This window comes from Bufo bufo, chromosome 4 (assembly GCF_905171765.1).
Source record: "Bufo bufo chromosome 4, aBufBuf1.1, whole genome shotgun sequence".
Classification (NCBI taxonomy): domain Eukaryota; kingdom Metazoa; phylum Chordata; class Amphibia; order Anura; family Bufonidae; genus Bufo; species Bufo bufo.
In genome coordinates, this window is record NC_053392.1 from 383,874,471 (window position 1) to 383,889,131 (window position 14,661).

A 14,661-nucleotide genomic window follows, 5' to 3' on the forward strand; every position below is an offset into this window, starting at 1 on the left:
TTGTAAAAAAAAAAGGGAAGGGGGGAGTACTCAGGTCTGGTCATAGGGACCCCGAGGTCCAGCATTGTGGGTATAAGTTAGGGTACTTTCACACTTGTGGCAGAGGAATCCGGCAGGCAGCAAAACTTGTGGCAGAGGAATCCGGCAGGCACTAATACATTCCTATGGGAAAAAATGGCATTCAGGCAAGTGTTCAGTTTTTTTTGGCCGGAGATAAAACCGTAGCATGCTGCGGTTTTAGGGTACTTTCACACTTGTGTTTTTCTTTTCCGGCATTGAGTTCCCTCCTAGGGGCTCTATACCGGAAAAGAACTGATCAGTTTTATCCCCATGCATTCTGAATGGAGAGCAATCCGTTCAGGATGCATCAGGATGTCTTCAGTTCAGTCTTTTTGCCTTTTCAGGACGGAGATAAGAAGACTTGCCTGAATGGCGGATCCGGCATTTTTTTCCATAGGAATGTATTACGCTATTTTTACACTTGCGGCAGTGTGATCCGGCAGGCAGTTCCGTCGTCGGAACTGCCTGCCGGATCTGCCGTTCTGGATGTGACTGAAAGCATTTGTGAGACGCATCCGGATCCGTCTCACAAATGCATTGCAAGAACGTATCCGTCTCTCCGCTTGTCATGTGGACAGATGGATCCGTCTTGTATCTTTTTTCACATTTTTACCTGTCTGCGCATGCGCAGGCCGGAAGGACGGATCCGGCACTAATACATTCCTATGGGGAAAAATGCCGGATCTGGCATTGAGGCAAGTCTTCAGTTTTTTTTGCCGGAGATAAAACCGTAGCATGCTACGGTTTTATCTTTTGCCTTATCAGTCAAAATGACTGAACTGAAGACATCCTGAACGAATTACTCTCTATTCAGAATGCATGGGGATAAAACTGATCAGTTATTTTCCGGTATAGAGCCCCTGTGACAGAACTCAGTGCCGGAAAAGAAAAACGCTAGTGTGAAAGTACCCTTAAAATCAGTGATGGCCAGTTCGCATTGTTCGCCCGCAAACACATGCGGGCTGCCATCTTTTCTCACAAGTCTGGCGAGGCGCAGGTAAGTACTTACCTGTGCCTGTGCGCGAGCCGGTCTGAAATCAAATGCGGTCACCGGGAGCAGGCAGTTCCGAGAACAGCCCGATGAAGGCCCCCAGTGGCTGTTCTCGGAACTGCCTGCGCCCGGTGACCGCATTTGATTTCAGACCGGCTCGCGCACAGGTAAGGACTTACCTGCGCCTCGCCAGACTTGTGAAAAAAAGATGGCAGCCCGCATGTGTTCGCTGGCGAACAATGCGAACTGGCCATCACTGCTTAAAATGCCATCAGTTGACATACTGCCTGCCGGATTCCAAGTGTGAAAGTAGCCTATCTCCATCCTGATCAGTCAAAAAGACTGAACTGAAGACATCCTGATGCATCCTGAACGGATTGCTCTCCATTCAGAATACATAGGATAAAACTGATCAGTTTTTTTCCGGTATAGAGCCCCTAGGACGGAACTCAATGCCGGAAAACTTTAACGCTAGTGTGAAAGTCGCCTATGGAAATGAAGCACTCAGTCAGGTCCAATAACTGTGCTCTAGGTCTGTTATAATGGGGGGCACTGTCAGTATTGAGGGTTATTATGAGGCACTTCCATACAAATTGTGACGTGAATCCGGTTTTTGCTAATGGCAGTAATATGTGCAGGTGGCCGCCATCCTGAGCATGCTCACACACTCCTCGCTGTCACATCCAATACGTACACAATCCTCCCACAGGAAATCCCTCGCCGCTCCCCCTCCCTTCCTCAATGGTTTCTTCCCTGTGTTAAATCCTAAGTCAGGGTTTCCTAATAGAATAATTAGCGGGGGGAGATCTTTCGTCCGCCGCCCCCCTCCGCTCGGCCCGGGAAGCGTCCGCCGCACTGTGTGTCCTGTGCCCTGTGGAGTCAGGAGATGATTCATCAGCAGTGGGAGCCAGGGATGCTGCGCACTGAGACCTCCTGTGAGAGGGGGCTGGGACATCAGTAAAGCCGTCTCTGCTGCTCAGCATCATCATCCCTGCCACGGCCAGTAAACATGGAAGAGATCCTGAGGAAGCTGCAGAAGGAAGCCACTGGCAGCAAGCACAAGGCGATCAAGGATACCTGTGCCCTGGCCATCGGTGAGTACCCTGCCCTGCAGCAGATGATCAGGATGTCTGCTCGTCAGGTGGATGCCACATCATGACAGGTGCCAGCTCTGTACCTGTGTGTTCTGCAGACCATGGCCATACAGACATGCATACATATATGTACAAGCTAAACTTTCCTACCTGGTACCCATGCCAGGATGGACCCAGGTGCTTTGGACCAATGACCGTCTGGTTCTTCAGCCTGGAAACATCCGATGGCTCACCTGACTCATCAGAAGTCATTACTTCTTCCCAGCTTTACCTATAGCAGGGACTCCCTGATGCTTGTCCTTTTCTAATCACTAATCACTCCCTTTAAAACTGGTATTGCCCAGCAATCTGTTCTAGCTGCGGAATACAGGCTGCTGTTTATGGCAGTCTGTATGCTTCCTGTGGAGCGCAGGCATAGCCCTTCAGGAAGTGTTTATTGTGGAGCTGCCCAAATAACATTATGACAATGAATGCTCTATACCTAATTGGGTGGCATCCCACTGCAAACCAAACGTGGCTGTGGCACAATGGGACATTTAACTCTTTCCTGGCCACCATATGACGCCACTTATACTGGTAGTGAAGAGATTGGCCTAGCCCCGTGTCTTGACATACGCCGTGCTGTAAGTTATTGCTACATTTAAATATTCGGCCTCAACGCGGAAGCGATTTCCACATCTTCAGGTGGTTGTTATGGAAACCTGTGGCATTGTGGAGACGTCACTGGCTTCCTTCTGTCACATAGGCCGGGATGTGATCTATTTCTTCCCTGGATTTCTCAGTATTATTACTAGGGATGAGCGAACTTGGGTTTCAAGTTTGGCGTACAAGGTCCGGGTTATCTAAGAATCCCGTTATGGATTCCGCTACCACGGACCATACGTTATGGTGGTCCATGATAACGGAATTCTTAGAGAACCCGAACCTTGTACGCCAAACTTGAAACCCAAGTTCGCTCAACACTAATTATTACTAATCCATAAGATCACTAATAGGCCTAGTCACACGTCGGCGATTTCCATCAGTGATTGGTAGCCAAAACCAAAAATGGATTCTCCACCAAGCTATGTTATAAAGGAAGGATTGGATCGGCGATGGGCAATACCATCACCAGTCTGTGCCCGCTCTCTGCTTCTAATTACAGGTGTAAACATTACCAGGCAAGATACTGCCCTGCAACAGCAGTTTCAAAAACTTCAGGGAGCAAACATCATTCTTTTGTTAAATTCAGCTTTTTTTTTTCTTTTTTTGTGTCATATTTTCCTATGGAGATATCTCGCTTTTTTCTCACAAGTCTTTATGGTAAAAATTGGCAGATGCTACGTCAGATACTGTATGTAAGACCATATTCCTCTGTAGCCATCCTGTTTTAGGGCTCGTGCACACAAAACGTAAGGGCTCCGTGCCCGTGCTGCAAACCACAAACAGCGGTCTGCATTGCACGGGCACTGGCCGTGGGCACTCCGTGCTGCGGACCCGTTCACTTGAATGGATCCACGATCCGCAAGGAAAAGATAGGACATGCCTTATCGGGCCAGAAAGCCTACAGAAGCACTTCGTACCTCCGCTCTGCAAAGGAGAGGACATGTCCTATTTTTGGCCGCATCTTGTGGATCGCAGACCCATTCAAGTTAATAGGTCCACAGCACGGAGTGCACACGGACAGCGCTGTATATTGCGAACCTGCTTTTGCAGTCCACAACACTGGCACGGAGCCCTTACATTCGTGTGAATGAGCCCTTAAAGTGGAATATGCTTTAGTGTAGGCCATTGCTAATGAGTGCGTACGTGAGGCCTAAGGCCTTTTTCACACAAGCAATACGGATTGTGTCAGGATCTGTTCGGGAAAAAACTGATGGTTTTACATGCAGTTAAATCATTTTTTTCCCCTGCAATTGCGTTCAATATGTGCTTTTTTTTTTTTCTGCCTGGATTGTATCCGGATTGCATGCGTTAGAGCCCTAAAGCCATGCGTAGGAACACCAGGCCTGTGGGCAAATTTTCTTTATTTCCAGTTTCTGAAAAGTTAGGTTAGGCGTTAGGGCGACATGTGTTGCGCAACGTGAAAGGTACAACTACACTGCAACTTGTGTCGTTCGACATTCATGTTGCGCGACATTTTTTGTAATGATAGTCAATGGTGTTGCACTGCAACATGCTGCGACTGCGACATGACCGTCGCCGAAAAATCCAACTAGTTGCAGCATGACTAGCATTACAAAAACTGTTGTGCGACACATGTCGCCGTGTAGCCCTAGCCTTATGGTACATACTAATAGTGAGTTCACACCAAAATAAAACCTTGAATATTCTCAGCTTAACCCCTTAGTGACCTAGCTATTTTTATTTTTTCATTTTTTTTTTCATTGTCGTATTCCATCAGCTATAACTTTTTTAAAATTTTCCTATCCAGCCGTATGAGGGCTTGTTTTTTGCGGGACAACTTTTAGTTTTTAATGGACCATTTTGGTGTACGGTACACATAACTTAGGCTGGGTTCACATCACCGTTTACTTTTCTTTTCTTCTGATCCATCGGAAGAGCAGCAAAATGAATAAAAGAACCGGATCCTGTATTTTAGGCATCCGCTGTGATCAGTTATGCACATTTTGCATCTGTTTTAGCCACATTCAGGCAAAGCCATATATGAATCCTGCGGATTGCGGTCGCCAACCCACCGGAGGAGTACAGGATCAACACAAGGTGATGCAGAGTGTTGGACCAGGGTGGTCCTATCCCATATAATTGGCTTGCAGCCGCAAGACACGACAATAGAAGAATGCAGGTACTTTATTGATGATCATACTTCAGGTAGACTACGCGTTTTGGGGTTCCAGGTCCCCCTTTTTCAAGTCTTTGGAAGGAGTGTAGGGTGTTCTATGCCATTTGGCCTGTGGAGTGGGCGGCTGGAGGCGCTGGGATAGGGTGGCAGGCAGGTGTGAGTATGTTCAGTGTTTCAGTTAGGCCATGGATTCATTATACAAGACTTACAGATTCATGGGCTGAACCGTTCTGCTAAGCAGTTAGGGATCAACAACCTGATGTAAGAAAGGTATTTTAGCAAAATTTGAAATACATGTATATATTTTTTTTTAAATGTTAACATTTTCTATTATATAAACAAATAACAATAAGTATTCAGTCTGGATGTGAAGCCACCTTTTGCTGCATTTGAAGATGCAAATCTCTCTCTCTTTGTCTCTATAAGACATCTAGACACTGGGATTTATGCCCCTTTTTTCCAGGCAGAACTGCCTTAATGCCTTTAAAGTAGAGGACAATGACAGACATTTGTAATGCACTTTTCTTATGAAGACTTAAAGCGCAGGGATAGTTATGTGGCCGAGGCGGATCCTGGAGCTGCCATATAGGTGCTCAACCCCAACACACTCTAGGGTCAATTTAGAAGCCAGTTGGCCTATTTGCATATTTTTGGGAGGAAATCTGAGTACCTGGAGGAAACCCACACAAACATAGGGAGAACATACAAACTCCATGAAGATGTTGTCCCTGGTTGGATTTGAATTCAGGAGCCCAGCTCTGCCAGGCATCAGTGCTAACCACTGGGTGGCATTGGTGTCTAGCAGTCCTCAAGTCATGCCACAGATTCTCGGCTGGATTGAGGTCTTGGCTTTGACTAGGCCATTAAATGTTTCCACTCTTTAAAACCTTTATCAGTACGTTTCGGGTCATCGTTCTTCAGGAAGGTGAATCTCCCTCCCGGTATCAAATCTCTGCCCAACTGAGACAGGTTTTCCTCAAGAATTGCCTTGTATTTGCTGCCAGCCATCTTTCTTTCACTCCTGACCAGTTTTCCAGATGAAAAGCATCTTCACAGCACGAGGCTGCCACCGCCATGCATCAGTGTGGCAATGCTGCTCTTGGGGTGATGGGAAGTGTTGGGTTTGTATCACACACAGCGTTTCCCATGATGACCAGAAAGTTCACTTTTAGTCTCATCTGACCAGAGAACCTTCTTCCATGTGGTTGGGGGGGATCTGCCGCATGCTGTTTGGTGAACTCTAGATGTGTTTTGTCATATTTTTCTTTAAGCAATGGCTTTTTTTTTCTGGAAACTTTTCCATAAAACCCCACCTCTTGTGGTATATGGACAGATACTTCTATAGATCTTTGGAGATCCTTCAGTGTTAAGCCTCCTGCACACAACCGTTTTTTCTTTCCATTTACAGGCCGTTTTTTGCGTTCCGTATACGGAACCATTCATTTCGATGGTTCCGCAAAAAAACTGAATGTACTCCATATGCATTCCGTTACCGTATTTCCGTTTTTCCTTTCTGTTGCAAGATAGAACATGTCCTATTATTGGCCGCAAATCACGTTCCGTGGCTCCATTCAAGTCAATAGGTCCGCAAAAAAAATGGAACACATATGGAAATGCATCTGTATGTCTTCCGTATCTGTTACGTTTTTGAGGAACCATCTATTGAAAATTTTATGCCCAGCCCAATTTTTTTTCTATTTAATTACTGTATATGCCATACAGAAAAACAGAACGGAAAAACGGAACAGAAACGGAAACAAATAACGGAACAACGGATCCGTGAAAAACGGGCCGCAAAACACTGAAAAAGCCATACGGTTGTGTGAAAGAGGCCTTATCGTAAGTTCACCCCAAAGTAAAACCTTCAGTATATTATTGTTGAATGTCTGTTTTACTGTCCTCCGTCTGTGAGTTTTGGTGGGCAAGCCTCTCTTGTCAGGTTTGTCATTGTGCCATATTCTTTCCATTTTGTTATAGTGGATTTAATGGGGCTCCATGGGATGTTTAGAAGTTTGAGACATTTTATTTATTTCTCTTGATTATATAGCACCAATATATTCTGCAGCACTCTCTGGACATTATCATCATTGGGGCTCACAATCTAAGTTCCCCATCAGTATGTCTTTGGTGTGCGGGATGAAACCAGAGTACCTGGAGGAAACCCACACAAACACTGGGAGCACATATGTTGCCCGTAAGGCCTTATGCACACGATTGTGTCTGTATTGCGGTCTGCAAACCACGGATCTGCAAATTACGGACACCTTCCACGTGCAATCCACATTTATTTATTTTTTTACTCTCATTATTAGAAATGACTATTCTTGTCCGCAATAAGGACAAGAATAGGACATGTTCTATATTTTGTAGAACAGACACATGGATGCGGACAGCAATTCACAAAAAATGCGGATTGGACACATATACAAAATAGTCATGTGCATGAGCCCTAAGGCACATTTCCATGTGCCAAGTGAGCAGACAATTATCAGTAAGGGATCTTTCCTTCCCAAAAACTGCCTGCTCGTCTGTAGAGGTGAAGCACTTTACTGTATGAGGACGAGTAATGGCTACTGCTAATGCTCATCCTCATAAACATTCATTGTTTCTGGGCAGCAGATCACTAGAGTTTGCAAAAAATAGCCTAAAGACTGTGAGAAACAAGATTCTCTGGTCTGATGAAACCAAGATTACATTCATTGGCCTCAATTCTAAGTATCATGTCTGGAGGAAACCAGGAACTGCTCATCACATGCCCAATACCATCCCTACAGTGAAGCATGGTGGTGGTAGGATATGCTGTAGGAATGTTTTTAGTGGCTGGGATGGGGAGACTGGTCAGAGTTGAGGGAAAGCTGAATGGAGCAAAGTACAGAGATACTCTTAATGAAAACTACGGTATCTGTGTGCTCTGGACTTTTGTCTTGCTGAAATGTAAACCTTCAGCCCAGTCTGTGTAGGGCTCTTTCACACCTGCGTTCTTTTCTTCTGGCATAGAGTTCCGTCGTCGGGGCTCTATGCCGGAAGAATCCTGATCAGTTTTATCCTAATGCATTCTGAATGGAGAGAAATCCGTTCAGGATGCATCAGGATGTCTTCAGTTCAGGACCAGAACGTTTTTTGGCCGGAGAAAATACTGCAGCATGCTGCGCTTTTTGCTCCGGCCAAAAATCCTGAAGACTTGCCGCAAGGCCGGATCCGGAATTAATGCCCATTGAAAGGCATTGATCCGGATCCGGCCTTAAGCTAAACGTCGTTTCGGCGCATTGCCGGACCCGACATTTAGCTTTTTCTGAATGGTTACCATGGCTGCCGGGACGCTAAAGTCCTGGCAGCCATGGTAAAGTGTAGCGGGGAGCGGGGGAGCAGCATACTTACCGTCCGTGCGGCTCCCGGGGCGCTTCAGAGTGACGTCAGGGCGCCCCAAGCGCATGGATCACGCCATCCATGCGCATGGGGCGCTCTGCCGTCATTCTGGAGCGCCCCGGGAGCCGCACGGACTGTAAGTATACTGCTCCCCCTCTCCCCACTCCTACTATGGCAACCAGGACTTTAATAGCGTCCTGGGTACCATAGTAACACTGAACGCAATTTGAAGACGGCTCCGTCTTCAAATGCTTTCAGTACACTTGCGTTTTTTCCGGATCCGGCGTGTAATTCCGGCAAGTGGAGTACACGCCGGATCCGGACAACGCAAGTGTGAAAGAGCCCTAAGCCATTCCTGTGTTGTCTGGCTGTCTGCTTTGGGACCACTCTGTCAATGTCTTTGAATGGCTCAACCAGAGTCCTGTCTTGGGTCTATATGAGTAATTGATGAAACGCGTTAGAATACAGTTTCTTTTACCTGGTGATCCCCTGCGAGACAGGACACCACTCTCCACGGGAAAACACTGTATTTTTTTTTTAGTTTCTACTTTTATTCCACGTAAGTAGAGATAGGGTGATCTAGGGCCTTGATAATAGGGCAAGGTTCCGGACGGGGCTGCTCTTTTCACGGCGATGACTCTGTATTAGGAGGTCATTAGGGTATACTAGCGAATATCAGGGCATACTAGAGACCGTTTAGTACACCTAGCCCCGCCTCTGCATTGGCAACGTATTAGCAAGACTGTGGACGCCACAGCAAGTACCCTCAAGTGTATAACTATTTAACACCTCATTGAGTGGACATATGCCTGGGCTACATCCGCATGACACAATTCAACTGGACTGGTAAGATCCAACCATTTTTTTTTACCAGTCTTTCTTTTTACACACCGCCTCTAGGGTTGATGTAAGTACATATATACGTGTTGCTAGCAGAATCACCGTAGCACCCTTTTTTGGGTTGCCTTTCTTGGTTGAGGTTTGTTTTTTGTTTGTTTGTTTTTGTAGGGGCATTTACTCTTATTTGGAATCAATTAAAAGTTACGTTTTACATGCCATACTGCCTCCCTTAAATACACGTTTTCCAATTCCGCAGTATACTGGGGGAGGTCTCTCTCAGACACGCAACCTTCTAATTTTTCATAGTGCCGCCAGTATTGCCTCCTTAAATGTCCCCAAGTATTAAAAATGCCCTCAGTGCCCCATATAATGCCAACAGTATTGAAAATGTCCCAGTGTCCTAATGCTCTACATTCTCTTCATGTGGAGAGTCCCATTCCACACCACTGTCTGCAGTGCAGGTTAGGCTGAGTTCACACTTCAGTTATTTGATCAGTTATTGGGAGCCAAAACCAGGTGTGGGTAAAAAACAAAGAACAGGTGAATATCTTTTCGTTCCATTTTATCCCTGATGAGGCTTCACTATTGGTTTAGGCCTATTGCACACGGACGTTTTTTTTTCCTGTTTACTGGACGTTTTTTGCGTTCCGTATACGGTCCGTATACGGAACCATTCATTTCAATGGGCCCGCAAAAAAACCGGAATGTACTCCGTATGCAGTCCGTTTCCGTATTTCCGTTTTTCCGTTCCGTTTTAACATAGAACATGTCCTATTATTGCCCGCAAATCACAGTCCGTGGCTCCATTCAAGTCAATGGGTCCGCAAAAAAACGGAACACATACGGAAATGCATCCGTATGTCTTCCGTTTCCGTTCCGTTTTTTGCTGAACCATCTATTGAAAATGTTATGCCCAGCCCAATTTTATCTATGTAATTACTGTATACTGTATATGCCATACGGAAAAACGGAACGGCAAAACGGAACAGAAACGGAAACAAAAAACGGAACAACGGATCCGTGAAAAACGGATCGCAAAACACTGAAAAAGCCATACGGTCGTGTACAATAGGCCTTAGGCTCACAATAACTGATTGAAGTAACTGATTGAAATAACTGAAGTGTGAACTCAGCCTCTTCTGGTCTGCGGCCTGAGACGCCTGTGTTATAGTGCAGGCAGTCACAATGATGTTATCCCACTACCCGAGACCCGCCACTGGCGGTTGTGAGAAAGTCGCCACTTTGTGACCACCTGTGCTGTTTTACTGACTCATAGGCTTTAGGCCTAGTGGTCTGTGAGGGTGAAATGCTGGACAGGGAACATCAGCTCTTGTGCTTAGGCACATTATTCAACATTAGTTTTTAGGATGGTGATACAGTTGATTTCAGGAGGGCACCTGCAGTACCAGATGTTCCCAATGTTAATTAAAGGGGTTGTCTCACTTCAGTAAGTGATATTTATCATGTAGAGAAAGGTAATACAAGGCACTTACTAATGTATTGTGACTGTCCATATTGCTTCCTTTGCTGGCTGGATTCATTTTTCCATCACATTATACACTGCTCGTTTCCATGGTTACAGACCACCCTGCAATCCATAAGTGGAGGTCGCGCTTGCACACTACAGGAAAAAGCACTAGCCTATGTTCACCCCCCCGGACACCAGAGAGGCTGATGCTTTTTACTATAGTGTGCAAGCACGACCACCACTGATGGATTTTAGGGTGGTCTGTAACCATGGAAACGAGCAATGTATAATGTGATGGAAAAATGAATCCAGCCAGCAAAGGAAGCAATACACAATACATTAGTAAGTGGATTGTATTAACTTTCTCTACATGATAAATGCCGCTTACTGAAGTGAGACAACCCCTTTAAGGCATATTCTTATGCACCTGGCCAGCGGCTGTTAGGAGGGCTCGGGTGCCTCCCCTGGGCATTGTACCACCGGGAAACTTCCTGCATATGTAGGTAATAATGTTGGTGTTAGTCCACTTTAACTCGTCATTTACATGTCGGTGAATAATGGATGCGTGCTGTCCCGTGTTTTTCAGTCGGCACACGTATCCATTGATTTTAATGTGTTTAGTCACACATCCTTGTCTTTCCATGTAGTATGGGTCCAGAGACATGCACTACTTTGATCCATGATGTGGACAAAACACACCCATTGAAATCTATGGGTCCTTAAAACCAATGACAAAACCAAGATGGCATGGACCACAGCATGTATGGACTGTGCCTTCACATTATTAGTTCCACTCATTTGAATGGGTTGTTTCGGCAAGCACTTGGATTTCTTTAAGCCCCCTTCAAATGAATGGAACTGATTTTCAGTTCAGAAATTTCCTAAAAAAATCCCAATACTGGCTGTGTATTCCAGGTCTACATAATGGTTCTTGTGTGCATGTGTGTTTCTCAGTCCTGTGCATACCTTCTTTATTTCACCATGAAACTTACCTCATTGATTGTGTGTATTTCTATTTCCAATTTACAGATGTGTTAGAAGCTCCAGAGGGTGTAGCCAAGATCCCTCCGTCCCAGCTAAGGTAAGTCGTTTCTCCTTTACTTAAAGGGTTATCCCGGTTGTTAGAAGTTATCCCCAATCCGCAGAATAGGGGATAACTATTAGTTTGGGTGGGATCTACTGATGGGTCCCCACTGAGCACAAGAATGGGGGCCCTCTACCCTGTGGAGCCCCCTGAAATGAACAGAGAGGCAGGTCGGGCATATGTGCGGCCGCTCCATTAATTTCTATGGGAATTCCGGAGAAAGCCGAGTACAGCTCTCGCCTATCTCCGGTATTCCCATAGAAATGTAGTGGCCAAGCACATGTGCGACCGGCCGCCCTGTTCATTTCAGGGGGATACAGGACCACCATTCTCGTGCTCTGTGAGGTCCTAGCAGTAGGACCCCCACCAATCTAATAGTTATCCCCTATCCTGTGGATAGAGGATAATTTCTAACAACCGGAATACCCCTTTAAATATGGGCTTCAGGATTCTGGCCACACACCCCATCTAACGAATGTCGATAATAAATCAATGATCTGTGCTGTTTGTATTGTCACAGGTGGTCATAGCCTAGTACAGGATCAGCAACTTCCGACACTCCAGCTGTTCAGAAACTACAACTCCCAGAATGCTCCATTCACTTCTATGGGAGTTAGAAGAACAACAGAGAATGTGTGCATGATGGGAGTTGTAGTTTCACAGCAGCTGGAGTGCCGAAGGTTGCTGATCCCTTGCCTAAGATTACTGTAAGGGCTCATGCACATGACCATTTGTATTTTGCGGAATGGAACAGCTGGCCCCTAATAGAACAGTCCTATGCTTGTCCGTAATGCGGACAATGATAGGAAATCTATATTTTTGCGGAACGGACATACAGAAACGGAATGCACATGGAGTAACTTCTGTTTTTTTGCGGACCCATTGAAATGAATGGTTCCACATATGGTCTGCAAAACAAACGGAACGGACACGGAAAGAAAATACCTTCGTTCACACGAACGTATGGCTTTTATAGTTTTTTGCGGTCCATTTTTCACGGATCCATTGTTCTGTTTTTGAGTTCCGTTGTGTTTCCGTTTCTGTTCCGTTTTTCCGTTCCGTTTTTCCGTATGGCATATACAGTAATTACATAGGAAAAATTGGGGTGGGCATAATATTTTCAATAGATGGTTCAGCAAAAACGGAACATATACGGAAGACATACGGATGCATTTCCGTATGTGTTCAGTTTTCTTTGCGGACCCATTGACTTTAATGGAGCCACGGAACGTGATTTGCGGCCAAATATAGGACATGTTCTATCTTTCAACGGAAATACGGAAACGTAATGCATACGGAACACATTCCGGTTTTTTTGCGGAACCATTGAAATGAATGGTTCCGTATACGGAACACAAAAAAACAGCCCGTACACCCGCAAAAAAAACATTTGTGTGAACTAGGCCTAAGGGGGAGATTTATCATAGCTCGTGGTGTAGACCGGTCTATGATAACCAGGCGCGCTGCCGGTGTACAACTCATCCTAAATTAGGTGCAGGATATGGCAGCCTGTGCCTCTCAACTGAAATCTATGCCAGCCAAAGGAAAGTGGCCAGGTCGGCAGAGAAATGCCACTTGCACAAAAATTTGGTGTATCCTCATGATAAATCTGGCCCTTAGTGTGAAAGCGGCCCAGGGCTGCCCCTACAAGATCTGGTTTTGTTCAGGTGGGGGTTTGAAGCCCAAACCAGGTGTGGAACATGAAGGGATCATTAAAGGGGTTATACAGTTTTTAGGACTATTTTAACAGACCCCTGCAGCCTCTGGTACCTGTTGAAAAATTCCTACTCGTCTGCTCCTCTGATGTTGTACTCCCTTCAACAGTCTTCTGGTTCCCATCCTTTAAACTTCCGGTCATTCACACCTCTTTAGCCAATGACTGCCCTCAGTCGCGACGTGTCCCCAAGCGCCACATTACTGCTGGGTCACATAGTGCTGAGGCCAGTCATTGGCTGCAGCGGCACAAGTGACCCTTTCAGTCCAGAAGCTTACAGGATGGGGATCGGAAGACCACTGAAGAGAACCAGAATGCAGTGCACGGAGTAGGGGGGTATGTTTTTTTTTGTTTGTTGTTTTTTCTCCAACAGGTACAACAGACTGAGCTTGAAACTTAAAGGAAATCTGTCTCCTTTGTCGAATCCTATTAAGCACAATAATACATGTACAGAACACTTGCCGCTGACTCCAGATCTGTAATTTGTATGCCTATGCCCCCTCAAGCCAGCTGTAAAATGCATTGGCAGGACTTCTCTTGGAGTCCTCTCCATTTTGTGCACATGCGCAGGAGTCCTGTCAATACATTCCATGGCTGGTTTGTGGGTGTACAGTGGTGCAATAGGAATGGGTGTCGACTTACAAATGACTGATTTGGAATCGGCAGCAGTTGTTCTATACATGTGAACTGTACTTAGTAGGGCTTGCCGGAGGTGACTGATTCCTGATGCGACGATTTTCCGTTTTTGCGTTTTCATTTTTCCCTCCCAGCCTTCCTAGAGCCATAACTTTTTTATTTTTCTGTTCACATTGCTGTATGAGGGCTTGTTTTTTGCGGGACAAGTTGTACTTTCTAATAGCACAATTTAATATTGCATATGATGTAGGGATGTAGCGGGAAGCAGGAAAAATTTTCCATATGGGCTTGAATTGGACAAAAAACCATAATTCCGCCACAGTTTTATGGGTTTTGTTTTTACGGTGTTCCCTGTGTGGTAAAATTGACCTCATTTTTTGTAGAGCGATACCACTTTGGAGTGTGTGACTTTTGGATCACTTTTTATTACAGTTTCTTGGGGAGGTGAAGTGACCAAAAAATTGCGAACTGACCATTTAGATATATATTTTTTTTCCATTGGCCATATGGCATGAATATTGTTATATTTTAACAGACGTTTTCGAGTGCAGCGATGCCTATGATTTATTTTTAATTTTTATTTTTTTGTTTTGTTTTGTGTTTTATTTTGGGGAAATGGGGGTGAT

At 45.4% G+C, this 14,661-nt stretch overlaps 1 protein-coding gene across 3 annotated transcripts in view; it reads left to right on the forward strand.

Annotated features, from left to right (window-relative positions):
• Positions 1–1,786: 1,786 nt before the first annotated feature.
• ARFGEF3 (ARFGEF family member 3) overlaps positions 1,787–14,661 on the forward strand; it is a 133,014-nt gene continuing 120,139 nt past the window's right edge. For all 3 annotated transcript variants that reach the window (XM_040429210.1, XM_040429212.1, XM_040429211.1), the window contains exons 1-2: positions 1,787–2,145; positions 11,631–11,682. In XM_040429210.1, coding sequence (XP_040285144.1) covers positions 2,061–2,145; positions 11,631–11,682 — 137 coding nt within the window. In that variant the 5' untranslated portion in view covers positions 1,787–2,060. The remainder of the gene's footprint in view (positions 2,146–11,630; positions 11,683–14,661) is intronic.